The following is a 27445-nucleotide window of genomic DNA, read 5'->3' as shown; positions in this document are numbered from 1 at the left end:
GATCTGTTCTTGAGAGTATGAAGTATTTGCTGGTGTCAGGGGCACTGAGACCTAGTCACGGATTGAGGACAAATTTAGTTATTCCGGTACCCAAATAGAATACGACTGAGCCGCAATCTGTTGAAGGATGTCACTGGTGTCAGGTGTGAGCCAGCCTAGTATTTATGTAAAAGGGGAATCCAGTGAGATACTATTGATCATATTAGGATGAATGTTGTCTGCCTGCCCTTTAATTCTTTTCTAAATTTCTCCTAGGTTTCCTTCAGACCCAACAGCATGTGGGATGGGCTATACTCCTGCCTCACTCCATTCTCAACCACTCCTTCTCTCTCATGTTCTTCGTCTCGTATAATTGCAGTCTCGCTGTTGTAGGTGACATTTTGCTTTCTGCAATAACAGATGTGAGGTACCATCATATACTTCCCACTAATATGCAGAACTCACTTCGGGTAGAGCGACGGTTTTAACCTCGCATATTTCTGCACACTTTCGGAACAGAAAGCAAAGTAATATAGCAATGTTGCATACGACAAAATTAATGATGTCACTCGTTCTCTGATTGGTTCTTGCCATGGCAACTCTCCTGTAAACAAATTTCTGTCACTCACTTTGTTATGCTGATGTAGGTGTTATGCACAGAGTGAGCACGAACCTTTCCCTGTTCACAAAAATTTATTTCTAAGGAACTATGCTAGATACGGATATGTCATTTTTTGAAAACGGTAGCTTAACTCGTGACATTATATGTATGTTATGTTCTGGACACGAGTAAATAAATAAATAAACTCGTGATAATTCTATGGATTCACTTCTACATTTTCTCTGACAGCGTCTGACTTCTTTTCTCTCTCTCTCTCTCTCTCTCTCTCTCTCTCTCTCTCTCTCTCGCTACAGGCAGCCTAATTCAGGAGCACTGTTGTTCTACGCAAGAGAAAGCGCAACGTGTTTTGCATTTTCATGAAACACTCCTATTACAGTTCAGTGACAGTTTCTAAGTGCCTACGGTCCAGATCCTCTAGATGTGAAGACCATCAAAGAATGTTACAAAAAGTTTGAAGAGACTGGCAGGAGCGAGGAGCAGCAGACATTGACACCGCGCGCACAGCTTTTCGACACACTCTCCGCATATCAGTGCATCGTGTTTCCAAAGAAACAGATACGTGTAACTCAGAGCACTGTGGTGAAGATTTTACACAAAAGGCTGAATTTTCTGGGACACAAAATGGAAATCCTGCAACCTTTGCAGACAGGTGATAAGCCCAGATGTACCGAGTTTGCTAGGAATGTGCTGGAACAATTTAATCTTGCCAATAACTACCTTAATAGAGACTGTTTGTCCAATGTAGTGACTTTTCACATTTCCAGGAAAGTAAGCAATCGTGATGCCTGGCTTTGGAGATGGGAGAGCCCAAAAGTGAATGTGTAGTGTGGCTTAATGCACAACACAATTACTGGGCCATTCTTTTTCATTGAACCTACTATTAAGGTAACAGTTTATCTGGATGTTCTGGAACTTTACATTGCATGTGAGTTAAAGGAATTTCGGCCACGACTAGTGTTTCAACAAGGTGGCGCACTGCGTCACGGGGTGTGGCTCGTTCACAAGTTGTCGAGTCAATCCGTTCTGGTCATGATCCGACAGCATAGCCGCGTTCACCAGACATAACCCCTCGAGACTTTTTTGGTTGGGTTATTTTAAGGATAAAGCACCAGTTCATTAGTACCTACTCTTATGGCACAAATACGAGACGTTCGCAGAGGCAGTGACAGAACGTAAGCAGGAAAACGTGGAGAGAAATTGAGTCTCAGTGTTAGTACTGCAGGCAACTAACAGAGCAAATGCACAAGTGTTTCCGTAAAAAAGCTTTGAGAGTTAAGCTAAAATTTGCAACAAACTCCATACTTCCTTAGATATTTTTATCAGGTCAGGGAAAGACTTTATGCTCATCCTGTATTACTAATTTCTGGTAGCACGATTACAAATGTAAACAAAAAGGCTATTCTGGAGGAAACTTCTCTTTACAGGTCCTGGTGCTTTAGATCACACCATTCCGAATGCTATGCCGGCACGGGTGCCTACGTACTGCACTGTACTGTACCTGAGGAATCGACGTGCTGGAACATGAAGTCCCTGTAGCGGCTCTGCCACTCCAGCACAGAGTCGCCGCTCTTGGCGAAGTCTTCCCACATCTGCACCCACTCCGTCTCGCTCACCTGTGTACACCGGAAAGTCGTTAGGTTACTTGTAAACAAAAAGGAAAGGAAAAGATTAGGTTTTTTTTTCAGTTCATTAGAAAAGTTGGCTGCCACACATTTCTATTTCCAGGAGGTAGAACTAGCCACATTTCCAGACGACACGAGCACTGTAAGGAAGTGTTGCGCGAGACGTGCTGCACATGCGTGTTCACACGCGCTTCAGAGACCTGTCAAATGCCGAGCAGACATGAGAGTAGAATTAAAGCTACTGAAAGGAATTCCGTAAGAAGTGTATTAGGGAAAACAAGGTGAGACAGAGTGAAAAATGTAGATGTTACAAAGGTAATTTCAATAGAAGAGTTGAATGATAAGACTGAGGAGAGTACAATGGTTAGGTTAGGTTGTGCGTATAAAGAGAATGGAAGATGAAGAAAAAAGTCCAAGTTTGAGGGCAAGCGAGCAAGAGGGAGACCAGTTTGAAACAAAGGGATCTGAACCAGAACAAAACAGTTACACTGAATGATAGAATTAAGAAGAGTAGGTTACAATGGTTCGGACACGTAAAGAGAACAGAAGACGGAAAGACGAAGGCAACAAGAATTGTTGTGAAGCTGAGCAAAGATACATCTTCTTCTGTAGTGGTCAATCCGAGGATTGGTTTGCAACAGCTACAATGGCAGCTTGTCTCCATTCTGTGCATCTTTCAGCTTTTCTCTTCATTTCTCTATAGGTGTTACATCCCACAGCTTTCACAATTTGATCCACGTACCTCAGTCGTGGTCTTCCTGTCGGTCTTTTTCCCTCGACACATCCCTCTATGATTGCGTCCAGGAGTCCTTTATGTCTCAATAGATGGCCTGTAAATTGCACTCTTCTTTTAACAATGAAACTCCAGAAACTTCTCTTCTCACCTGCTCTTTCCAGAACCATTTCGTCTGTGACCTTGTCGGTACATTTTATTTTGCGCGTGCTTCTGTAGCACCACATTTCAAAAGAATTTAGCTTCTGGTCTTCCTCTGTCCCGAGAGTCCACGTCTCACACCCGTAGCGTGCCACACTCCACACATACGATTTCAAAAATCTTTTCCCGATTTCGAGGCTGATGCTCTTAGATGTTAAGATGTTTTTCTTCTTGTTAAAAGCAGCCTTTGCTTGAGCAATTCTACTTCTCACTTCTGCCTTGCTCCTTCCATCCCTGGTAATATTACTGCCCAGATAAGTAAATTTATCAACTTGTTGTTCAAGCAGTTCATTGCCTACATTAACTTGGACTTTCACTCGATCTTTCTTGTCGCGTGCCATTACTTTTGTTTTTGATTTATTAATTCTCATATTTTATTCTTCCCCCACAACTTTATCCATTCTGTTCAGTAGGACTAGAAGATCTTCTTCACTTTCAGCTAGGACAGCTATATCATTGGCGTATCTTATCGTATCTATTTGTTGGCCACGAGTTACTACACCTGTCTGTGAATTTTCCCTTACTTTTTTCAGCACCCCTTCAATGTATAGGTTAAAGATAACAGGGGATAGTGCGCAACCTTGTCGGACACCTTTCCGTATCTGCACCTCTTCTCGTTTTGTCCGTCCACGGATAACTGCTGTCTCGTTTTTGTACAGGTTCCAAGGGAAAGATACATCGACAGGAAAAATAGTAAATAATGTCTTCGGGAAAGTTACTGGCTGGTTTTGCTCGAGAGGCCTAGGTTTAGACTTTTGACAGAAAGAGAGAGAGAGGGAGGGACGGGCTCATCCAGTTTTGTCCCCTTTCTACTCCAAAAAATTGTCCCCTTCCTATTCCAAAAATCATGTAGTAGACCTGCTGAAGTGTTTAGGTTTTGCTACTTTTGCCAAAAGAATATTTGTTAAGTTTGGGGAGATGGAATCTAGTTAACATATTCTGCATATTTTCATTTACTGAAGTCTCATGTCATAATGTTCTGGGGTAACTTGTCACTTAGAAAAATACTGTTCATTATAAAAAAGAAAGTAATTAGGATTACGTCTATACGTACATATTGCAGGCATGTCTTTAAGTAACTGGGAATACTAACCACAGCTTCACAATAGATTTGAAATTTGTTACAAACACTCCATCTCATTCAAGTAAATGTAAGGCCATTTTCATTGCGCCATACGGGTTTCACCACTACTTTTTACTTGTGGAGCATCTTCAGTGGCAATTTGTGAACTTACTAATGCATATATGCTGCACTGCAGTTGCACTTAGATACTTTGTGCATCCGAGATGTCCGATTTTTGGCATTTTATGAACAGAGTTCAACTTAATACCTCAGTTCCACTGTTCACTGCATTTTGGTTTCGTTTTCTTACTGCACGTTTACACCCCACTCAGTCTACGAATCGCGTGCAATATACAGCAGTACGACTTCCTAGCTGTGACTCCCTATCTAAGTATTAAATTTTGTTCCACTTCGCTCTGTCGACAAGAACTTTACGATAGAATTTATACGAGGTCCAGTCACACTAATGTGACGACCACCTTTGTTCGACGTCAAATGCCTCGCAGGTGGCAGTACTAGCAGTGTACGGTATATAAAGTATATCGGAGGGACACTGGAAACAGAGTGATTTATCTCGTGTCCAGAAGGGCGTGATCATCGGCTTTCAGGCCACGGGTGGAAGCGTTTCTGAAATGGCTAGGTTTGTAAACTGTTTACAAAGGACTGTAGCCTCAGTTAAGAATTCCACGACGCACGGCAAAATTGCGCGATCCAAAACCGGCGCCCAGGGAACTGCGAAGCACCACGGGCCACAGATGACGGGGGCGAACGGAGGCTGTGGAGAAGTGTACGAGCCAGTAGATGCGCAACTATTGAGCGGCTGACTGACCCGGCGAACCGAGGGGCTGCCGACAGTGTGCCTCCGAGGACCGTAGTCGACGCGTACGGGCTCACACGGCGGGTGCCGAGGCTGGAATTTGCACTCCTGTACCGAAACTGGATGTGGCGACAGGTGAGCTTTCTGAGTGAATCGCGTTTTACGCTCTGTCAGACGGATGACCTGTGGCGTGGACAGCACGGATGTCCGGAAGCGGTCGCCTCGAGACAAGTGTCGTAACGGTCCAGCCCGGACCCGGGTGCTTTCGTCATTCTGGAAGACGCAGTGGCGCCTGTCTTCTGTGACCGTGTATACCCCTGCATGTAGTCCGTTTTTCCGGATTAAAACCTGACTGAGAATCTGCGGGACCACCTTAGTAAGATTGTTCACGTCGTGGATCCTCGGGCGAGAAAGCCGGCACCCGTGTCGGCACGGCTGCACGCTGCTGTCGCTACCTTCCTCGACCTCGGTGACCCTCTTCCTGCAGGTCTCGCAGTGGTGTGCGCTGCAAAACGTGGTTATTCGGGCTTTTAACAGGTGGTCACATTAATGTGACACGACATTGCAGTTATCCGGCGACCGTGAACCGCGACGAAATGTGAAGTGGAATGCTAGAGTTCCCATTTGTATTAACAAGTACTACAAATACGAAGACGAATGAAATGACACAATTTCAGAGACTTTACTGGTCTCATACAGACACGATTTTTACGTATACACACTGAAGCTGCGAGAGAAAATCTTTACCGAGGCCGGGAATCGAACCTGCGAACTGCCGTGCCGAGGTGCTGTGGTGGCTGGCGCAATTCCCTACTAAGTGGGAAACCCGGGTTCAATTCCCGGTGTCGGTACAAATTTTCACTCACCGATCTGTATACACAAAAATATGCAGACATTCACTCCCCGTAGGTTTTGCAATGCTTAGCATTTCAAAGCTTTGGCTGCAGAATTTGTGTGAAGTTGAAAGTAATAGTGGCCGTACACTCAACTCTACTAGGTGATTTTGCATTATTTATGAAATGATTGAACACATTATTAAGGTTTTCAGCTTAAATAGAGTGACATACCATAATATTAAGACTATATATTAATTTAAATATTTAGGGGTAAATTCTTCCACATCCATAATTGAGTACTGTGTCATTTCATTTAATCTAACTCTACTTCATAAAATTTACAACAGTTATGGAAGTCAGCATGACTGCTATAGACAATATTTCTAGTCACACATAGAGATTGCAAAACTATTATGTAAATACTTGGAGTTAAACTACAACACTAATAACTGAAAGAAGAACTGAGGATTAATCAATGAAAAACGAACTGTATTAGCAAACTGCAAAGATGTACACAACGCGCTTGAAATCAGTGAAAAATACAATACGGGGTGTATCCGAAAGACTCATCCGATTTGGCATGTCTATGTTTCTGACACTAATAAACATATAAAATGAATTTTGTTTTTTTAATAACAGGAAAGTGAAATAGCTTTTTTTCCCCATATGTTCTCACAGGTGTTCAGTGTACCCCTCTCGAGATGTACAGCTTATGTCAATGCAGTATTCAAATTTTTCCCACACTGCAGCAAGTATGTCTCGAGTTACAGCTTCCACAACTGCTGTTATGCGATGTCCTAGTCCATTCATTGTTGATGGTAACAGAGGCAGAGTCTCTTATAAACTCTCACAAGCAATAATCACATACAGCCAGATCTGGTGACCTCGGAGGCTAGTAATGTAAGGCCGTATCATTTGATCCAGTAGAACCAATCCATCATTTTGCAATCCTCCGATTTAAAAATTCCCGCACTTCCAGATGTCAGTCTGACGGTGCCCCATCTTCTTGGTAAATAAAGTCGTTCAAATCAGTCTCCAACTGTGGGAAAAGAAAGTTCTCGAGCATTTTGAGATATGTGCTTCCTGTAACAGTGTTCTTGGCAAACAAGAATCGACCGTACACCTTTTCACATGAAACTGCACAAAACACATTAAATTTTGGAGAGTAGCTCTCATGTTGTACAACTTCATGTAGTTGTTCCGTACCCATAGTGTAACATTATAACGGATCACCTTTCCAATTAAATGGAATGTTGCCTCATCACTAAACACTAAGTGTGGAAGAAAACTGGCATCCTCCATCTTGCCAAGAACGAAATTACAGAACTGAAGTTGGCGCACACTGCTGCTGCCTAGCAGCAACCGTGCAAACCTCGAGAGTTTTTTCTTTCCAACAGTACGTTGTTCATGCACTATCTCAAACAACATAATAGTTACGATTCTTTTAAAATCAGATGATTCTTTTTGATGCACCCCGTACATTCCATAAAATAAAGTTCCCAAGAAAAGCTTTTCAAAACAAGTTCAATAATTATATTTAGTTTTTTTTATTTGCTTTTTGGAAGTATTCATACAGATATTGAGATAAACTACCACTGCTGCTAAAGAGAACAATTCATCTTTCGTAGCAGAACTTTTTGATGCAGTAATACCGGTCGGAATCGCTTCGGAAATCACTCGTAAGTGATGGGGTCGAGGTGAGCGAGCAATTGCAGGTGATACATCGCTCGTGGCAGACGGATGCGATCTATCACCAGTGTGTGGGACCCTCGAGTTCTCCAAAAATTGACACCATTCACCGTAACGGGAGTACGTCACGACTCGAGGAGACGGACGGTATCGGACGCTCGAACTGACCCGTCGCTTCGACCAGATGTGCTCTGTGTAGGCACGTTTGACTGAAAGCAGCCGATGCAGATTCGTGTTGTAACAGAAGCATCCGGTCTGTACAAGAGCAGAGAGAGATCGACTATCTTAAATGCCTCAGTGACGTCTCTGAGAAGTCCAGAAACACAGGGTTTGGCACGAGACACGTACACTGTGTGGAGTTTTTGCTGTAGCCAGCCTACGGTAGCAGCTACAACCTACATCCCCCAGCTTCCAGCCTCCAACTTTCAGTGTTCAGCATTCATCTACCAGTTTTCGTGGTCCAGTTTTCAAACTCCAGCTTCTGCCTCTGGCTTTCAGCCTTCATCCTTCAGCTCTCGGGCTTCAGCCATTGCCTCCAGCTTTCAGCCTTCATCCTTCAGCTTTGAAGCTTCAGCCTCCAGCTTTCAGCCTTCATCCTTCAGCTCTCAGGCTTCAGCCTTTGCCTCGAGCTTTCAGCCTTCATCCTTCAGCCTCCACCTTCCACCTTCCAGCCTCCAGCTTTCAGCCTCCAGCACACCACCTTACCTGTCCATCTTTGTTGGCGTCGGCCCTCTGCTGGAGCCCCTCCCACACCTGCAGGAGGGTGTTGCGGGTCTTCTGCTGCCAGGCTTCAGCCACCACCCTCCAGTTTTCAGCCCCCAGCTTTCAGCCTCCAGCACACCACCTTACCTGTCCATCTTTGTTGGCGTCGGCCCTCTGCTGGAGCCCCTCCCACACCTGCAGCAGGGTGTTGCGGGTCTTCTGCTGCCAGGCTTCAGCCACCACCCTCCAGTTTTCAGCCCCCAGCTTTCAGCCTCCAGCACACTACCTTACCTGTCCATCTTTGTTGGCGTCGGCCCTCTGCTGGAGCCCCTCCCACACCTGCAGCAGGGTGTTGCGGGTCTTCTGCTGCCAGGCTTCAGCCACCACCCTCCAGTTTTCAGCCCCCAGCTTTCAGCCTCCAGCACACCACCTTACCTGTCCATCTTTGTTGGCGTCGGCCCTCTGCTGGAGCCCCTCCCACACCTGCAGCAGGGTGTTGCGGGTCTTCTGCTGCCAGGCTTCAGCCACCACCCTCCAGTTTTCAGCCCCCAGCTTTCAGCCTCCAGCACACCACCTTACCTGTCCATCTTTGTTGGCGTCGGCCCTCTGCTGGAGCCCCTCCCACACCTGCAGCAGGGTGTTGCGGGTCTTCTGCTGCCAGGCTTCAGCCACCACCCTCCAGTTTTCAGCCCCCAGCTTTCAGCCTCCAGCACACCACCTTACCTGTCCATCTTTGTTGGCATCGGCCCTCTGCTGGAGCCCCTCCCACACCTGCAGCAGGGTGTTGCGGGTCTTCTGCTGCCAGGCTTCAGCCACCACCCTCCAGTTTTCAGCACCCAGCTTTCAGCCTCCAGCACACCACCTTACCTGTCCATCTTTGTTGGCATCGGCCCTCTGCTGGAGCCCCTCCCACACCTGCAGCAGGGTGTTGCGGGTCTTCTGCTGCCAGGCTTCAGCCACCACCCTCCAGTTTTCAGCCCCCAGCTTTCAGCCTCCAGCACACCACCTTACCTGTCCATCTTTGTTGGCGTCGGCCCTCTGCTGGAGCCCCTCCCACACCTGCAGCAGGGTGTTGCGGGTCTTCTGCTGCCAGGCTTCAGCCACCACCCTCCAGTTTTCAGCCCCCAGCTTTCAGCCTCCAGCACACCACCTTACCTGTCCATCTTTGTTGGCGTCGGCCCTCTGCTGGAGCCCCTCCCACACCTGCAGCAGAGTGTTGCGGGTCTTCTGCTGCCAGGCTTCAGCCACCACCCTCCAGTTTTCAGCCCCCAGCTTTCAGCCTCCAGCACACCACCTTACCTGTCCATCTTTGTTGGCGTCGGCCCTCTGCTGGAACCCCTCCCACACCTGCAGCAGGGTGTTGCGGGTCTTCTGCTGCCAGGCTTCAGCCACCACCCTCCAGTTTTCAGCCCCCAGCTTTCAGCCTCCAGCACACCACCTTACCTGTCCATCTTTGTTGGCGTCGGCCCTCTGCTGGAGCCCCTCCCACACCTGCAGCAGGGTGTTGCGGGTCTTCTGCTGCCAGGCTTCAGCCACCACCCTCCAGTTTTCAGCCCCCAGCTTTCAGCCTCCAGCACACCACCTTACCTGTCCATCTTTGTTGGCGTCGGCCCTCTGCTGGAGCCCCTCCCACACCTGCAGCAGAGTGTTGCGGGTCTTCTGCTGCCAGGCTTCAGCCACCACCCTCCAGTTTTCAGCCCCCAGCTTTCAGCCTCCAGCACACCACCTTACCTGTCCATCTTTGTTGGCGTCGGCCCTCTGCTGGAACCCCTCCCACACCTGCAGCAGGGTGTTGCGGGTCTTCTGCTGCCAGGCTTCAGCCACCACCCTCCAGTTTTCAGCCCCCAGCTTTCAGCCTCCAGCACACCACCTTACCTGTCCATCTTTGTTGGCGTCGGCCCTCTGCTGGAGCCCCTCCCACACCTGCAGCAGGGTGTTGCGGGTCTTCTGCTGCTCGGCACTGCCCTCGGCCCAGCCACGGGTGCGGCAGATTTTCTGAAACACGGAGGAGCGACGTAAATGAATAAAAATAAAAATAAAAATAAAATGTTATGTCAGTCACACCCACCTGTCAAATAAATCTAATCTTTAAATAATAATAAGTCTTCTTTTCCGTTTTTTATTCTAAACCAAAACAAGTACACTGTCTGATATCTGAACGCACCTACGTAATATCGAAGTGACCCTCAAATGTGGTGGCAGGCAGACAAGCCACTATAAAAGGAGGCACGTAGTAGCGTGTTGTCAGTACAGCGGAACACGTCGGTCAGGAGGGCTCGGTGGTTTCGAACGTGGACTAGTCGTCGGATGTCACCGAGTAACAGACCCCTTCTAAAGTTGCACGAGTCGACTGTCGGTTACGTCACTGTGTGGTGGAAATGTGAAGAAACGACCACAGCTAAAGACAGACCTCACATACCACGGGGAGCACCAGCTGCTGCAGAGCCTGGCCGTAAAAAGTTGCGTAAAATCAGTGGAAGGAAACACTGCCGAGTTCCAAAGTGTTAGCAGCAGGACATTGACTCTGCATAGGGGCTTAAAATTGGTAGAAGCAAACCACACGTTGCTAAGCAATGCTCGATACGGTGTGACAAGTGACGCTTCTGGACAGTAGGCCACTGGAAACGAGTGATTCACACTGACGAACGACGCTACAGCGCGTAGCAGTTAGACGGGAGGTTGTAGGTTTGGCAGACGTTTGGAGAACAATACCTGCCACCGCGTACGGTGTCGACGGTGGAGTACAGAGGCGGTGGAGTTGTGGAGCGGGTGTACTTCTCGCGGTTACTGTGCGGTTCCTTTGCCGTGTGCCGAGACCTTGCCGCTGAGTTTCGGTATCGTTCGACCTTGTGCCTCTCTGGTGGAATTGCCGGTCGTGTGGAATGACTTTACCAGAGAGGCTCGCGGTGCGATGAAGTCCGCGAGGCAGCATACCTCGGTGAGCTGACGAGCCTTCGAGTTAGCAGCGGCTGGGGGAAGGCAGCGAGCGGGCCTACGTGCTGGGAGCTGGAGCTGGAGTGATAGCGTGGCCCCGCTGTAGTTGTGAGATGTTGCTCGGAAAGCTGTAATTTGGAAAGGATGATGACGACGTTTTGGTTGTGGGGCGCTCAACTGCTTATGAGGTGCAACAGGGATTAAAACTTTTAAGAAAATATTTCCTTACATTAAAAAATTATAAATCTAAATTTATGAAAGTTGTATTGCACTGCTCGGTTAGATATAAAGCAATATTTGTTAGGGGATGAAAGTTGCTATGGAAATATCTCCACAAGAGTTCAGCTATCAGAATTGCTGTTTGGTCAGAAGTACAAGGGCATTTCGAAAAGTAAAGATACAATGGCTCGCAGTCCTTAAATAGAACATTTACTTAGAAACCCCCCTTATCCAAACATCTGTCAAGTCGGTGCACAAGCTTTTGTATCCGACAGTCATAGAAGGTTGCCGCCTGTTGTCGGAATCACATTTCGACTACATCTTTGATCTCTTCGTCGTAGTGGAATGATTTTCCACAAGATGTGACTTCAGGTAACGGAAGCCGTGGACGTCAGTGGGCACAACGTCCCATTTGAATTGTTTGAGTAGTGCTTTGGTTACGAGAGCTGTGTGAGGCCGAGCATTGTCACGAAGCAAGTGGACTCCACTTGTCAGCATTCCCCTGCGTTTGTTTTGAATTGCTCTTCGAAGAAGTTTGAAAATCTGGCAATATGCAGCAGCATTAATTGTCGTTCCAGGAGGCATAAATTCCAACAGAGGAATGCCTTGTATGTCCAAAAAAAAAAAAAAAAAAGCCATGATTTTCTTCGCTGAAATCGACGTTTTGCATTTCTTGGCTTTTGGTGAATTCGAGTGGCGCCATTGCATTGATTGTTGCTCGGATTTAGGTGTACGGTGATAAACCCAGGTCTCGTCACCTGTCACAATGTCATCGAGGAACTCGTCACCTGCTTCAGCATAGCGTGTGAGGAAGTCGAGCGCAAAGTCCATCCTTTTCTTTTTGTGTTCTTTCGTTAACAGTTTTGGAACCCAGCGCGCACACAATTTCCTGTACTCTAACTTGACAGTCACAACGTCATAAAGAGTTGTCACTGACACGTCCGGTACGATCTGATGCAATTCTTTCAATGTGAGACGTCTATTCGCACGAATTGCTTCCTCCATTCTCCGAAGAAGGGCATCAGAGATCACAGATGGCCGACCTGTTCTTTGTTCGTCACGAACATCAGTCCTACCTTCACAGAAATGACGACACCATTTCGTTACATTTTGTCGATTCATAATGTTCCCATAAACAGAAACAATTTCTCACTTTTTGCATGAAGAAAACGTATGACGGAGCGCACTTGGCATTTGGCGGGATTCTGAAGCGGCGCAGCCATTTTAAACACGACCTACTCCAACGAGAAGCAACGTTCAACTGCCGATTGACCGCAAGGAGAAAGCTAACGGTTCAAGGTTAACACCAGTGTTGCCAACTTGCTCGCCAAAACTCTTCTGTTCCTCTGGCGTACAGTGTATCTTTACTTTCCGAAATACATTCGTACATTCGGAAAACACCATACTTACAAAACCTCAAGAAGCGTGAAAAATTTAGAAGGTGTCGCAGTTTGTGAGCAACATCAAAATTCGATTAAATAAAACCAAAAAAATCCCTACAGGCTTATTGGATCCATTTGTTCCATGTTAACAGAACATTTGGACCTCAGCAAAATTCGTGCCCAAATCGCTAACAACTGAGCAGAAGCAACTTCGGAGATCGCACAGTACGTGCTGGATACTGTGAACAATAATCCCAGCTTTCTCAGCATAGTGATTACTGGTGACGAGTCCCCCTCTCACGGGTACAATCGAGAAACATAGTTCCACTCGTCGGAACAGAAGCATATGTCATGGCTGAGACTCAAAAAAGCGAGTCATTTGTGCAGCAATGCGAAAGTCGTGCTGACCGCCTCTTTTACTGCAACGGCGTGGTCCGTCACCAGAATGCCCCATTGCGGGCAGTTGGCACCCACTCACCATCCTGAATTAATTCAGTTTTCTGGTCAAACACAACACGGCCGTGTTTTGTCAGCCTTCCTATTCCCCTGACCTAGCACTCACTGAATCCTGGCTTTCCCCTACTGTAAAAGACTCTGAAAGGGACCAGATTTCAGAACAGGGAAGATACCACACAGAATTCCGTGGAGCAGCTGCGAGAAACAGGCTTTCCAGCGATACCTCCAGCCGTGGCAAGTGAAACTCTTGTATCTGAATAAAGTCAGATACTTTAAGAATAGCCCTAGTAAATGCTCACACCTACCAGCTGATTTGTGCAGCTTTTCTGGGTCATTAGAGCATAACAGTTTTTACTCGGATTTGTGTTAACCTGTCCTCTCTCTCTCTCTCTCTCTCTCTCTCTCTCTCTCTCTCTCTCTCTGTGTGTGTGTGTGTGTGTGTGTGTGTGTGTGTGTGTGTGTGTTACTGTGGATCCCCAGGCGCAAGAATGTGGTATCCTTACTGCTTACCACAGGTTGATTATAACAGTGACCCTTAGCTGTTGCACACAGATAATTTCTGTTACTGTTTAATTGCTATTTATAATTAGCTCGTTCAATCGAAATTAGCGACTAATTTTTAAATATTCTGCGAATATACTCCTGAATGGAGTAAAAAGTTTTTAATTCAGTCTTAAGCTCATATAAATAAAATATAATTACCTCAATAGCGATTTCAAAATCCTTCTTTTCAATAGTACCACTCCTGTTGACATCTGAAAAAAAAAAAAAAAAAGCAGAATGAGATGATACATTCTCTATTTCTTGATAGGTGCATGAAAATTTATTCAGTACAAAGGCAAACTTTCACTTAGCCATGGTTTCTCTTTCTTTATGCCGGCCGGTGTGGCCGAGCGGTTCTAGGCCCTACAGTCTGGAACCGCGCGACAGCTACGGTCGCAGGTTCGAATCCTGCCTCGGGCATAGATGTGTGTGATGTCGTTAGGTTAGTTCGGTTTAAGTAGTTCTAAGTTCTAGGGCACTGATGATCTCAGAAGTTAAGTTCCATAGTGCTGAGAGCCATTTGAACCATTTCTTTCTTCATTTTCCCCCTTCGTGACACAATATGGAAATGTATATTTTAGAGCAGTTCTTTTTATTGTGCAAATATCCATATTGCGACTGAATAGTAAAACAAAATCTTTTAAGCGTTGTACATTATTTTAAATTAGGAAAAACAATACAGAATACTGAATAATCAACTAAAAAGATTAACTAATCAGGCTGGAGAGGAATGAATGAAAATCATCGTGAGGAGACTGAAAAGCAAAGTAAATTAGAAGCAATGTACAGAACAGTTAAGTACGTACGAAACAGAGATGGTAGAAACGATGGCAAATGGGGCATACTCTTTAAAATGAAAGTTGTCAACATGCACAGAAGACAACAAGCAACTGTGTCAGTAGTATGTCGAACTAAAATATCGATATTGGAATGTGTCAAAGTGGATCATGGACCAAAGACGTTGAGATACGAATTGGAGAAAGTCATTCACGATCTCAGGAAGAGCGTGCAGTCAAACTTGTAATAGATAATACAGAAAAAATTTAATTCCAATTTTGGCGGCCAGGTCAAATTCTGGAGCTGTGAATGCAAAAGATAAATGTTTCCATTCGTAATGGGTTAAGAACGGGATGTGGGCAGGAAAGTTCAACTAACTGCTGTTTAAACAATTGGTTCGATGTGAGCACCGGAGATGTACACGAGATGCTGTACAGCGCCGGACTTGCACCTGGCGCCCAAAATCGTAACTAATTTTTTTCGAACGCGCAAATCGATTCCACATTAACGTATTTTCTATCAAGTTTCTCTGCCATATCATAATTACAGTCCACACGGGACCTCTGTCAGTAGCCGACTTTAATTTTAGTTACCCAATTGTTATATTGAACAAGAAGAAATTATTCTATGTTGAGGAGTGTCACGCTACAGATCTGTTTTTATAAGCTTATCGTTACCCAAATTAAAACCAGCGTGCCCAAAATATGTAGTATATTTAGTCAAGAAAACGAGGTAGTCAGTGACCCTCTAATATAATTTTGTGATTGGATAATTTTGTGGTTCGATCAGTTCTTTTATATACCTGTCTTCCTCATATATTTCCATGCCAGGGGGAAACCTAAACTGAGGCAGTACTATTCCTCGTTTCTACAATAACCGATGTTCAGCACACTAGGTACAATCACGTGACCTCTGGACTGCATGAATGTCGGTGAAATTATACTACAGAACGAAAAGAAATAATGCACCACGAAGGAACTACGTAAATTGGTCACAAATTTATATTGTAAGGCATCGACAGTAAATGCAAAATTGGAAACTTTGGCTGCGGATGGATCAATTTGTGAGGCTGCACCGCAATTTCAGTGTACAATTGGCAGGGATAGTGGACAGGGCACATGTGGGACATGTCTTTGCGTGTACTCAGCTCGACAGTAACTGCGCCCCGCAGACAGTACAAGCAGACATCAGCATCCGAGACAGGAGGCGTAGCTGGGCTCAGGGAAGCCGGCCGCAGTATCGGCCAACTGCTCGACATTTGAACAGTGGCGATGCCACTATTCGCTGATGTTTATTTATTTCATGTTCCGTAGATATCGTATTGTGAGCACGTCACATTAGATGAACGAGTCAAACATACAAAACAACAAACATACAAAAAGATACAAAACAGTCTTCATTAAATATATAAAAAAAAGTTCTACATAACTGCATATAGTTAATAAAAAGTTTAGAGGAAAACAGATATTGTACATATAACAGCAGATTTCTTTGAGTGTTAATACAAAATTTCATGTTTTAATTTGGAGAAAAATTGCAAGCACATTTCTTTATTAACAAGATGGATAATTCTATCTAAATGCTATTTTCCTTTTTGCATCATAAAACTCTTCTAATGTATAAACAGACATATTTAACAAATATTCCTTTAGTTTTGATTTAAAAAGAGATTCATTTTCTCTTAAACATTTTATCTGGCCAGGGACATGGTTAAAAATTTTTGTTCCTGACCATTTGACACCTCTCTGAACAACTGTCAGGTTCTTAAGTTCACAATGAGGATTTTCTTTCCCTCTTGTATTATATTTGCGATAGTTCTTATTTGATGGAAATCGTGGAGGGTTCTTAATTACAAAACACATCAGCGAATATATGTACTGGGATACAGTGGTCATTATTTGCAACTTTTTGAAAAGGTTACAGCATGATGTCCTAGGGGGTACTCTGCACATAATTCTAATAGCCCTTTTCTGGGCCACAAAAATTTTCTTTGCCAAAGCTAAATTTCCACAGAAGATAATTCCGTGACACATAACGGAGCGAAAATACCCGTAGTATACGGACTTCATAGTGGTTAAATCTCCAATGGAAGACATCATTCTGATAGCATACATAGCCGAGCTCAATTTTTTTAGGGTCTGTTGTATATGGAAGGACCGGTTCATTTTGCTATCAATATGTACTCCAAGCAATTTAGACACATCCATTCTTTCTATTGGTTGATTTCCACATGTTACATTTATTTCTCTCACTTTTTTTGTTTTTGTATGGAACTGGATAAAATTCGTCTTACTTGAGTTTAGAGAGAGACCATTAACACTGAACCAGTTAATCACTTCAGAGAGTATGTTGTTAACTGACTCCTCGAAATTAACATCTGATTTTCCACTCACGAAGATGGTGGTATCGTCAGCAAAAAGAGTAAATTTGCAAGGCAGGCTTGCACACAATGGTAAATCATTTATAAACATAAAAAACAACAGTGGCCCCAGAATTGAGTCTTGAGGCACACCACAACTAATAGAAGTCCATTCAGACTGAGCGGAGGCATCCCTTGACTCATCTCAGCTGTTTAAAATTACTTTTTGTTTTTTTTTTTCCTGAAGATAAGATTGCAACCAGTTACCTGCGACACCCATTATTCCAAGCAGTTTGGCTTTCTGCCTGAGAATGCGGTGATCTACACAATCAAATGCCTTTGATAAGTCGCAGAAAACACCAATTCCTATCATTTTTTGATTTAGACATTCAAGTACTTCATTTGTAAGTGCATTCACTGCATCGTCAGTCGAACAGCCCCTTTGAAAGCCAAACTGGCTCTTGTCGATAAGTCTGTTCATTATGAGGCGTTCAGTAATTTTATTGTGCATTAATTTTTGTAGAATTTTAGAGAAGGCTGTTAACAGTGAAATAGGGCGGTAGTTCGTGAGCTCGGCAGGAATGGGTGAACACAGCGCCAAGAAGGGAGAGGCGACACAACAGCCCCATTCGTGGCCACGAGCGATCGATCCCACGTGGGACTGGTGCTTCAGCGAGCACAGGGTCCGGCAGGGGTCACAGTGGTGTCGGAGCGTCAGTGCCGAGTCCCACCTCAAACTGAGAACTGACGACTGTTCGATCTACACATCGAAGACACTACGACGAAAATAACAGAAACGTGCGAGAGTGCAATTAAAATTTAAGTGTCAGGATATCAGTGATAAGATTCGCTGATAACATTGCTATCCCCTGTGGATCCTTCTGTCGGCCACCAGATTCATCTCCTGCTGTAACCGAAAACTTGAGAGCAAATCTCAGTTCACTTGTATGTAAGTTCCTCAATAATATTGCAATGATTGGTGGAGACTTTCATCGTCCAACAATTTATTGGGAAAATTGCAGTTTTGTTAGTGGTGGGCGTGGTAAGCCATGTGAGACATTACTAAATGCCGGTTGGCATTGAGAAGGCCATTCTGTCTGAGATAGCTCATCATATTTGAGCTCGGACTGTATTCTAAGATTCTATGGCACATCGACGTCGAGGATACTGGACAGTAGTTTTGTGTGTCACTTCTGCTACCCTTCTTGTAAAGAGGCGTGACCTATGCCTTCTTCCGAGAACTGGGCGCGGTTTTTTGTAGTTAGAAGAGGGGCTAACTCGGTCGCAGATTCAGCGTAGAATCTGACAAGCATTCCGTCGGGGTCTGCAGCGTCGATCAGTTACAACGATTTCAGCTGCTGCTCCACACCACTGACACTAATACTTGTTATTTCATTCATCTGTTCAGTGGTACGAGAATTAAACTGTCGCAATTCTCCTGGATTTTCCTTTGTAAAAGAACATTTGGAAACATTTGGCTTTGCTACCCTCAGTTTCAGTTCCTCTCTTATTCGCTAGGGTCTGGACACCAACACTCGTGAATTGTTCGTACGGGAAAATCCCCCCTTCATCGCTACCTCGGAGATGCTGTGACCCATCGCTCGTGCGCCGACTGTAACACCACGTTCATAACCTGCCATTGTAGCAGCAGTAGTGCCTAGTATGCTGGCGTATCTGCCCAGATCACGTATACGTGATCTGGGGTATCTGTACGATCTGTTACAAAAATTTGGAAAGGGAAGACCAAGAGATGAATACACTAAGCAGATTCAGAAGGATGTAGGTTGCAGTAGGTACTGGGAGATTTAGAAGCTTGCACAGGATAGAGTAGCATGGAGAGCTGCATCAAACCAGTCTCTGGACTGAAGACTACAACAACAACAATTTGGTTTAGTTTTGTTTTGTTTTTCTTCTGTCAAGAAAAATGCATACTTCAGTTACTGGTGAGCGATTGGCTGCTGGACTTTTATCATATGCCTCCGCGATATTTTCAGATCGCAAGAAGGGACAGAGAGTAGAGAATAAGGAAGCAAGGAATATTACAAAATCATGTGATTAAGAAACAAGGCAGGAAAGTAAAACAAGATTAGCTTCCCGCTGCCTAGTATGCTGGCGTATCTGCCCAGATCACGTATACGTGATCTGGGGTATCTGTACGATCTGTTACAAAAATTTGGAAAGGGATGATCTCCACAGGTGTGATCCCTTTGTGCTCCTTGTAAAAAGCGTCCAAGATCTGAAGTATACAAGTCTCACTGTGAATACTCTCATATGAATGTAATAATGTAATACGACACACTGTACTACATCCATGTGAACATCACATTTCCACTGCAAGCTAGAACCAGTCGAAAAGCAGTCACAAATAACAATGTTTTAATTGGTTCGCCGTGATAAGAAAAAGCATTTCAATTGTTGCATGCGCTTTATCAGCATTAATAAAGTAATTATACAACAGGCCACACAAATGAAGAAAATGGTTGGTATTATTACGAAAGTTGGACTATGATTAGATATATTTGATTTGTTGAAATGTACTGCTGACAAAGGCAGATCTACTTTCATGACAATGTTCTTCGAACTCCAACTCACAAGGCACACATGGCTAGCTTGTGTAGTCCTGCCGCGCGCATTATCCTCCGATTCTCACAATACTCTGACCATTGTGTTGTGCGGCAGGTAAATTGTTTATTTTTCTCGATAACAACTATTTTATTCAGGATCAGACATTGTCAGTTTGGCAAGCCGTAGGTGAGTAACCAGTATCTGGCACGTGCCCATCATTCCGCCTGAAGGATCGCTCGTCGTTGTTTTAATACTGCTCAGATCAAGAGAAGGAATGAAATCCTTTGGTAAGTTTCCATTCCAGTAGCTCAGTGTTAAAAATACGATGGGTTACGGGGATTCCACCAAAATTCCAACAGAATTGGCTATCTATTTTTGTGTGAGTTGTTAACCTTTTCTCATTCGAAGAAGCATCACCGTTTGTGAGTAACGGCCACATTTCTCTTGGTGACTGGTTTAATTGTACTTCCTTTGTCACAGTGTAATTTGCCAAACTTATCTCACGGCAGCTATTGAGACAGAATTCCGAAACGGAGTGCCTCGTTAAACAAGTAATTGGCAATCACAGAGCTCAATAGCTTACGAAAAACCTCATAGTGTCGGTTTGCAGTAACATAAAAGAAGAAATTTCTTGATTATTTCGCTGGCTGTCGATGACTCCTAAAAAATTCACTGGAGTGAAATAAATAAAAAGGGAAGTATAAGTACTGACATATCGCCATAGATAAGAAAGTTCCGTGTGTTTAAGAATTGACAAAACACTCTCCTCCTTGTGTGCTGTCATTCGCCAAACTTTCGTTTCGATGTCTCGAGCGGTTTAGGAGATATGAGAAATGTTGCGAGTATTTTTATCTCGCGGGCGTGAGATCGGAAGTGAGCGCGCTACATGGGATCCATTTTCTCGAGATCGGCGGCAGATAGAGACCTCCTCCCAAGTCTAAACAAAAATTCAACATGATAGCTAAATTTCATGGTGTAATGCGCACCAAACGCAAAATCACAGCGACCCCTAATTTCCGTTGCAAAGTTTTTGAGTTTTGCGTAGTGTATTACTAAAATGTTTACATCACAATAAGAATGGTCATTAACGAGATGATGGGTACTTCGCCACGAAGCTGACATACAACGCTACAATTAAGGCAAAAATCAAATATTTTCAGTGAATAGTTTCCGTAAAATCGTTTGAGAAAGGTAACAGGTTGTGCGCGCTTCTGTTCTGTCAGCGCAGAGCGTCGCCAGTCGGCGCGTGCGAAGTACGGTGTTCGCGTCGCAATATGTGCTGCACCCGCGCGACTCGTGCGTGTCGCGCTGTAGTGTCGTGTCACGGCACACGTGCGCCTAGCCTCTACGGCACGGCGATACGCCGCTGATATTCTACGCCCCGTTTTCTTGCCCCTCACGGTACGTAATCCTGGACTTACATTTCAGCACAATAATGCCCGCCCGCGCCTAGCCTTACAGCACGGCGATACGTCGCTGATATTCTACGCCCCGTTTTCTTGCCCCTCACGGTACGTAATCCTGGACTTACATTTCAGCACAATAATGCCCGCCCGCGCCTAGCCTTACAGCACGGCGATACGTCGCTGATATTCTACGCCCCGTTTTCTTGCCCCTCACGGTACGTAATCCTGGACTTACATTTCAGCACAATAATGCCCGCCCGCGCCTAGCCTTACAGCACGGCGATACGTCGCTGATATTCTACGCCCCGTTTTCTTGCCCCTCACGGTACGTAATCCTGGACTTACATTTCAGCACAATAATGCCCGCCCGCGCCTAGCCTTACAGCACGGCGATACGTCGCTGATATTCTACGCCACGTTTTCTTGCCCCTCACGGTACGTAATCCTGGACTTACATTTCAGCACAATAATGCCCGCCCGCGCCTAGCCTTTACGGCACGGCGATACGCCGCTGATATTCTACGCCCCGTTTTCTTGCCCCTCACGGTACGTAATCCTGGACTTACATTTCAGCACAATAATGCCCGCCCGCGCCTAGCCTTACACCACGGCGATACGTCGCTGATATTCTACGCCCCGTTTTCTTGCCCCTCACGGTACGTAATCCTGGACTTACATTTCAGCACAATAATGCCCGCCCGCGCCTAGCCTTACAGCACGGCGATACGTCGCTGATATTCTACGCCCCGTTTTCTTGCCCCTCACGGTACGTAATCCTGGACTTACATTTCAGCACAATAATGCCCGCCCGCGCCTAGCCTTTACGGCACGGCGATACGCCGCTGATATTCTACGCCCCGTTTTCTTGCCCCTGACGGTACGTAATCCTGGACTTACATTTCAGCACAATAATGCCCGCCCGCGCCTAGCCTTACAGCACAGCGATACGTCGCTGATATTCTACGCCCCGTTTTCTTGCCCCTCACGGTACGTAATCCTGGACTTACATTTCAGCACAATAATGCCCGCCCGCGCCTAGCCTTACAGCACGGCGATACGTCGCTGATATTCTACGCCCCGTTTTCTTGCCCCTCACGGTACGTAATCCTGGACTTACATTTCAGCACAATAATGCCCGCCCGCGCCTAGCCTTACAGCACGGCGATACGTCGCTGATATTCTACGCCCCGTTTTCTTGCCCCTCACGGTACGTAATCCTGGACTTACATTTCAGCACAATAATGCCCGCCCGCGCCTAGCCTTTACGGCACGGCGATACGCCGCTGATATTCTACGCCCTGTTTTCTTGCCCCTCACGGTACGTAATCCTGGACTTACATTTCAGCACAATAATGCCCGCCCGCGCCTAGCCTTTACGGCACGGCGAGACGCCGCTGATATTCTACGCCCCGTTTTCTTGCCCCTCACGGTACGTAATCCTGGACTTACATTTCAGCACAATAATGCCCGCCCGCGCCTAGCCTTACAGCACGGCGATACGTCGCTGATATTCTACGCCCCGTTTTCTTGCCCCTCACGGTACGTAATCCTGGACTTACATTTCAGCACAATAATGCCCGCCCGCGCCTAGCCTTACAGCACGGCGATACGTCGCTGATATTCTACGCCCCGTTTTCTTGCCCCTCACGGTACGTAATCCTGGACTTACATTTCAGCACAATAATGCCCGCCCGCGCCTAGCCTTTACGGCACGGCGATACGCCGCTGATATTCTACGCCCCGTTTTCTTGCCCCTCACGGTACGTAATCCTGGACTTACATTTCAGCACAATAATGCCCGCCCGCGCCTAGCCTTTACGGCACGGCGATACGCCGCTGATATTCTACGCCCCGTTTTCTTGCCCCTCACGGTACGTAATCCTGGACTTACATTTCAGCACAATAATGCCCGCCCGCGCCTAGCCTTACAGCACGGCGATACGTCGCTGATATTCTACGCCCCGTTTTCTTGCCCCTCACGGTACGTAATCCTGGACTTACATTTCAGCACAATAATGCCCGCCCGCGCCTAGCCTTACAGCACGGCGATACGTCGCTGATATTCTACGCCCCGTTTTCTTGCCCCTCACGGTACGTAATCCTGGACTTACATTTCAGCACAATAATGCCCGCCCGCGCCTAGCCTTTACGGCACGGCGATACGCCGCTGATATTCTACGCCCCGTTTTCTTGCCCCTCACGGTACGTAATCCTGGACTTACATTTCAGCACAATAATGCCCGCCCGCGCCTAGCCTTTACGGCACGGCGATACGTCGCTGATATTCTACGCCCCGTTTTCTTGCCCCTCACGGTACGTAATCCTGGACTTACATTTCAGCACAATAATGCCCGCCCGCGCCTAGCCTTACAGCACGGCGATACGTCGCTGATATTCTAAGCCCCGTTTTCTTGCCCCTCACGGTACGTAATCCTGGACTTACATTTCAGCACAATAATGCCCGCCCGCGCCTAGCCTTTACGGCACGGCGATACGCCGCTGATATTCTACGCCCCGTTTTCTTGCCCCTCACGGTACGTAATCCTGGACTTACATTTCAGCACAATAATGCCCGCCCGCGCCTAGCCTTTACGGCACGGCGATACGCCGCTGATATTCTACGCCCCGTTTTCTTGCCCCTCACGGTACGTAATCCTGGACTTACATTTCAGCACAATAATGCTCGCCCGCGCCTAGCCTTACAGCATGGCGATACGTCGCTGATATTCTACGCCCCGTTTTCTTGCCCCTCACGGTACGTAATCCTGGACTTACATTTCAGCACAATAATGCCCGCCCGCGCCTAGCCTTTACGGCACGGCGATACGCCGCTGATATTCTACGCCCCGTTTTCTTGCCCCTCACGGTACGTAATCCTGGACTTACATTTCAGCACAATAATGCCCGCCCGCGCCTAGCCTTACAGCACGGCGATACGTCGCTGATATTCTACGCCCCGTTTTCTTGCCCCTCACGGTACGTAATCCTGGACTTACATTTCAGCACAATAATGCCCGCCCGCGCCTAGCCTTACAGCACGGCGATACGTCGCTGATATTCTACGCCCCGTTTTCTTGCCCCTCACGGTACGTAATCCTGGACTTACATTTCAGCACAATAATGCCCGCCCGCGCCTAGCCTTACAGCATGGCGATACGTCGCTGATATTCTACGCCCCGTTTTCTTGCCCCTCACGGTACGTAATCCTGGACTTACATTTCAGCACAATAATGCCCGCCCGCGCCTAGCCTTTACGGCACGGCGATACGCCGCTGATATTCTACGCCCCGTTTTCTTGCCCCTCACGGTACGTAATCCTGGACTTACATTTCAGCACAATAATGCCCGCCCGCGCCTAGCCTTACAGCACGGCGATACGTCGCTGATATTCTACGCCCCGTTTTCTTGCCCCTCACGGTACGTAATCCTGGACTTACATTTCAGCACAATAATGCCCGCCCGCGCCTAGCCTTACAGCACGGCGATACGTCGCTGATATTCTACGCCCCGTTTTCTTGCCCCTCACGGTACGTAATCCTGGACTTACATTTCAGCACAATAATGCCCGCCCGCGCCTAGCCTTACAGCACGGCGATACGTCGCTGATATTCTACGCCCCGTTTTCTTGCCCCTCACGGTACGTAATCCTGGACTTACATTTCAGCACAATAATGCCCGCCCGCGCCTAGCCTTTACGGCACGGCGATACGCCGCTGATATTCTACGCCCCGTTTTCTTGCCCCTCACGGTACGTAATCCTGGACTTACATTTCAGCACAATAATGCCCGCCCGCGCCTAGCCTTTACGGCACGGCGATACGTCGCTGATATTCTACGCCCCGTTTTCTTGCCCCTCACGGTACGTAATCCTGGACTTACATTTCAGCACAATAATGCCCGCCCGCGCCTAGCCTTACAGCACGGCGATACGTCGCTGATATTCTACGCCCCGTTTTCTTGCCCCTCACGGTACGTAATCCTGGACTTACATTTCAGCACAATAATGCCCGCCCGCACACGGCGGGAGTTTCTACGGCTTGTCTTCGTGCTTGCCAAACCCTGCGTTGTCCAGCAAGGTCGCCGAACCCCTCCCAAATTCAGAATGTTTGGAGCATTCAACTCTGGCGCCCTAACGCGCCAATTGGACAGAATTTGGCGCGATATCTCTCAGGAGCCAAACAACTGCTTGCTTAAGAGCCAGAAGTGGACCAACGCGTTATTGACTTGCTGAATTTGTGAAGCCCTTTCTCCTGAATAAATGACCCAGTTTTTATGGAAGTTGAATCATTCGTTTATTTGTACGTTGAAAGTTGGACGTTAATTTCTATTTTTTCTTTTTTCTTTTTTGGAAATTTGGCTTCTGATTCATCGGCTGTGTGCAAACACAAACTCTTGAGCCTGAGATATTATTATCGCGAGTGTTGGTGAGCAATCAGTTGTTGAGAGGAATCGCATGGGACCACAGACGTCGCAGCCTGCCCTGACCGTGCTAGCATTATTATTATTGTTATTATTATTATTATTATTTTGTAATTTGCCTTTCTTCTGTGCGCATGGAAGGATCTGTCAGATTTGTGTGTGCATAAATTGAAAGTAATATTCATATCTTTGTTGTGACCACATACGCAATTATTGATTATAGAAGTTGTGGAATAATTAAAGTTTATGGTAATCAAAGTCTCCGAGGAAAAGAAAGGTCTGAGTCAAGTTTGTCACCGTGCGAAATGTCAGTTTTCACAATACAGTAAATCAAAAGTTGTTATCGATTCCCTTCATTTTTTAAGCCGCTTAAGGCTTGTTGTTTAACCTTCCTGACCACTTAATTTCTGTAAGAAATAATACTAAAAGGGCGAGTAGTTGCATCAGTAGTTGCGACCACGCATTGCACTCCCCGGGGATCGCAGTATTTCTTTTGAATTATTTTAGCATGTTGCTGGACGCAGTCGCAGCGTCGTGACGAGGCAAGTTACCAGTTGCGTGCACGAGCATTACAGTGTTAATTGTTAGGAGATTAACTGATTTGTCATGATTTATAGGAAGAGTAATTAATTTCTGGCATCTGTTCTCAATCAGAACACTGACACGTACGATAGTAGAAAGTTCCAGAAACTGTTTGAATGCTGCCATGTCGGCATAAGGATTTTGAATAATCGGCGAAAGATACATAGAAAAGGGCAAAGAAGTGTATGCTGTCTTCATAGACCTCGAAAAAGCCTTTGACAGAGTGCAGTGGGGTAAGCTGTTAGATACCTTGAAAAGGAAGGGAGCAAAGTGGAAAGAGAGAAGATTGATCGCAATCTGTACCTACGTCTACATCCATACTCCGCAAGCCACCTGACGGTGTGTGGCGGAGGGTACCTTGTGTACCTCTATCGGTTCTCCCTTCTATTCCAGTCTCGTACTGTGCGTGGAAAGAAGGATTGTCGGTATGCCTCTGTGTGGGCTCTAATCTCTCTGATTTTATCCTCATTGTCTCTTCGCGAGATACACGTAGGAGGGAGCAATATACTGCTTGACTCCTCGGTGAAGGTATATTCTCGAAACTTCAACGAAAGTCCGTACCGAGCTACTGAGAGTCTCTCCTGCAGAGTCTTCCACTGGAGTTTTTCATCTCTGTAACGCTTTCGCGATTACTAAATGATCCTGTAACGAAGCGCGCTGCTCTCCGTTGGATCTTCTCCATCTCTTCTATCAACCCTATCTGGTACGGATCCCACACTGCTGAGCAGTACTCGAGCAGTGGGCCAACAAGTGTACTGTAACCTACTTCCTTTGTTTTCGGATTCACTGCTTCCACTTGTTGATCTGCTATATTGTAGCTAAATGATAAAGGATCTTTCTTTCTATGTATTCGCAGCAGTTGTCTACATTGAGTTGCAATTGCCATTCCCTGCACCGTGCGTCAATTCGTTGCAGATCCCTCTCCATTTTAGTACAATTTTCCATTGTTAGAACCTCTAGATATACCACAGCATCATCCACAAAAAGCCTCAGTGAACTTGCGATGTTATCCACAAGGCCATTTATGTACACTGTGAATAGCAACCGTCCTACGACACTCCCCTGCGACACACCTGAAATCACTCTTACTTCGGAAGACTTCTCTCCATTGAGAATGACATGCTGCGTTCCGTTATCTAGGAACTCCTCAATGCAATCACACAATCGGTCTGATAGTCGATATGCTCTTACTTTGTTCATTAAACGAATGCCTTGCGGAAGTCATGAAACACGGCATCTACCTGTGAACCCGTGTCTATGGCCCTCTGAGTCTCGTGGACGAATAACACGAGCTGGGTTTCACACGATCATCTTTTTCGAAACCCATGCTGATTCCTAGAGGGTAGATTTCTAGTCTCCAGAAAAGTCGTTATACTCGAACATAATACGTGTTCCAAATTTCTACATCTGATCGACGTTAGAGATATAGGTCTATAGTTCTCCACATCTGTTCGACGTCCCATCTTGAAAACGGGGATGACCTGTGCCCTTTTCCAATCCTTTAGAACGCTACGCTGTTCTGGAGACCTACGGTACACC

The 27445-nt window shown here is 46.1% G+C and overlaps 1 protein-coding gene across 1 annotated transcript in view; it reads right to left on the bottom strand.

Annotated features, from left to right (window-relative positions):
• The window catches only part of LOC126109713 (calexcitin-2-like), a 443937-nt gene that overhangs the window by 43946 nt on the left and 372546 nt on the right, over positions 1–27445 (bottom strand). The window contains exons 3-5 of the mRNA XM_049914767.1: positions 13958–14010; positions 10140–10259; positions 2100–2214 (exon numbers count right to left, since the gene is read on the bottom strand). Coding sequence (XP_049770724.1) covers positions 2100–2214; positions 10140–10259; positions 13958–14010 — 288 coding nt within the window. The remainder of the gene's footprint in view (positions 1–2099; positions 2215–10139; positions 10260–13957; positions 14011–27445) is intronic.

Source organism: Schistocerca cancellata, chromosome 12, assembly GCF_023864275.1.
Source record: "Schistocerca cancellata isolate TAMUIC-IGC-003103 chromosome 12, iqSchCanc2.1, whole genome shotgun sequence".
Lineage (NCBI taxonomy): Eukaryota > Metazoa > Arthropoda > Insecta > Orthoptera > Acrididae > Schistocerca > Schistocerca cancellata.
Note: the sequence above shows the minus strand (reverse complement) of the source record. Positions and strands in the feature narration are given on the sequence as shown.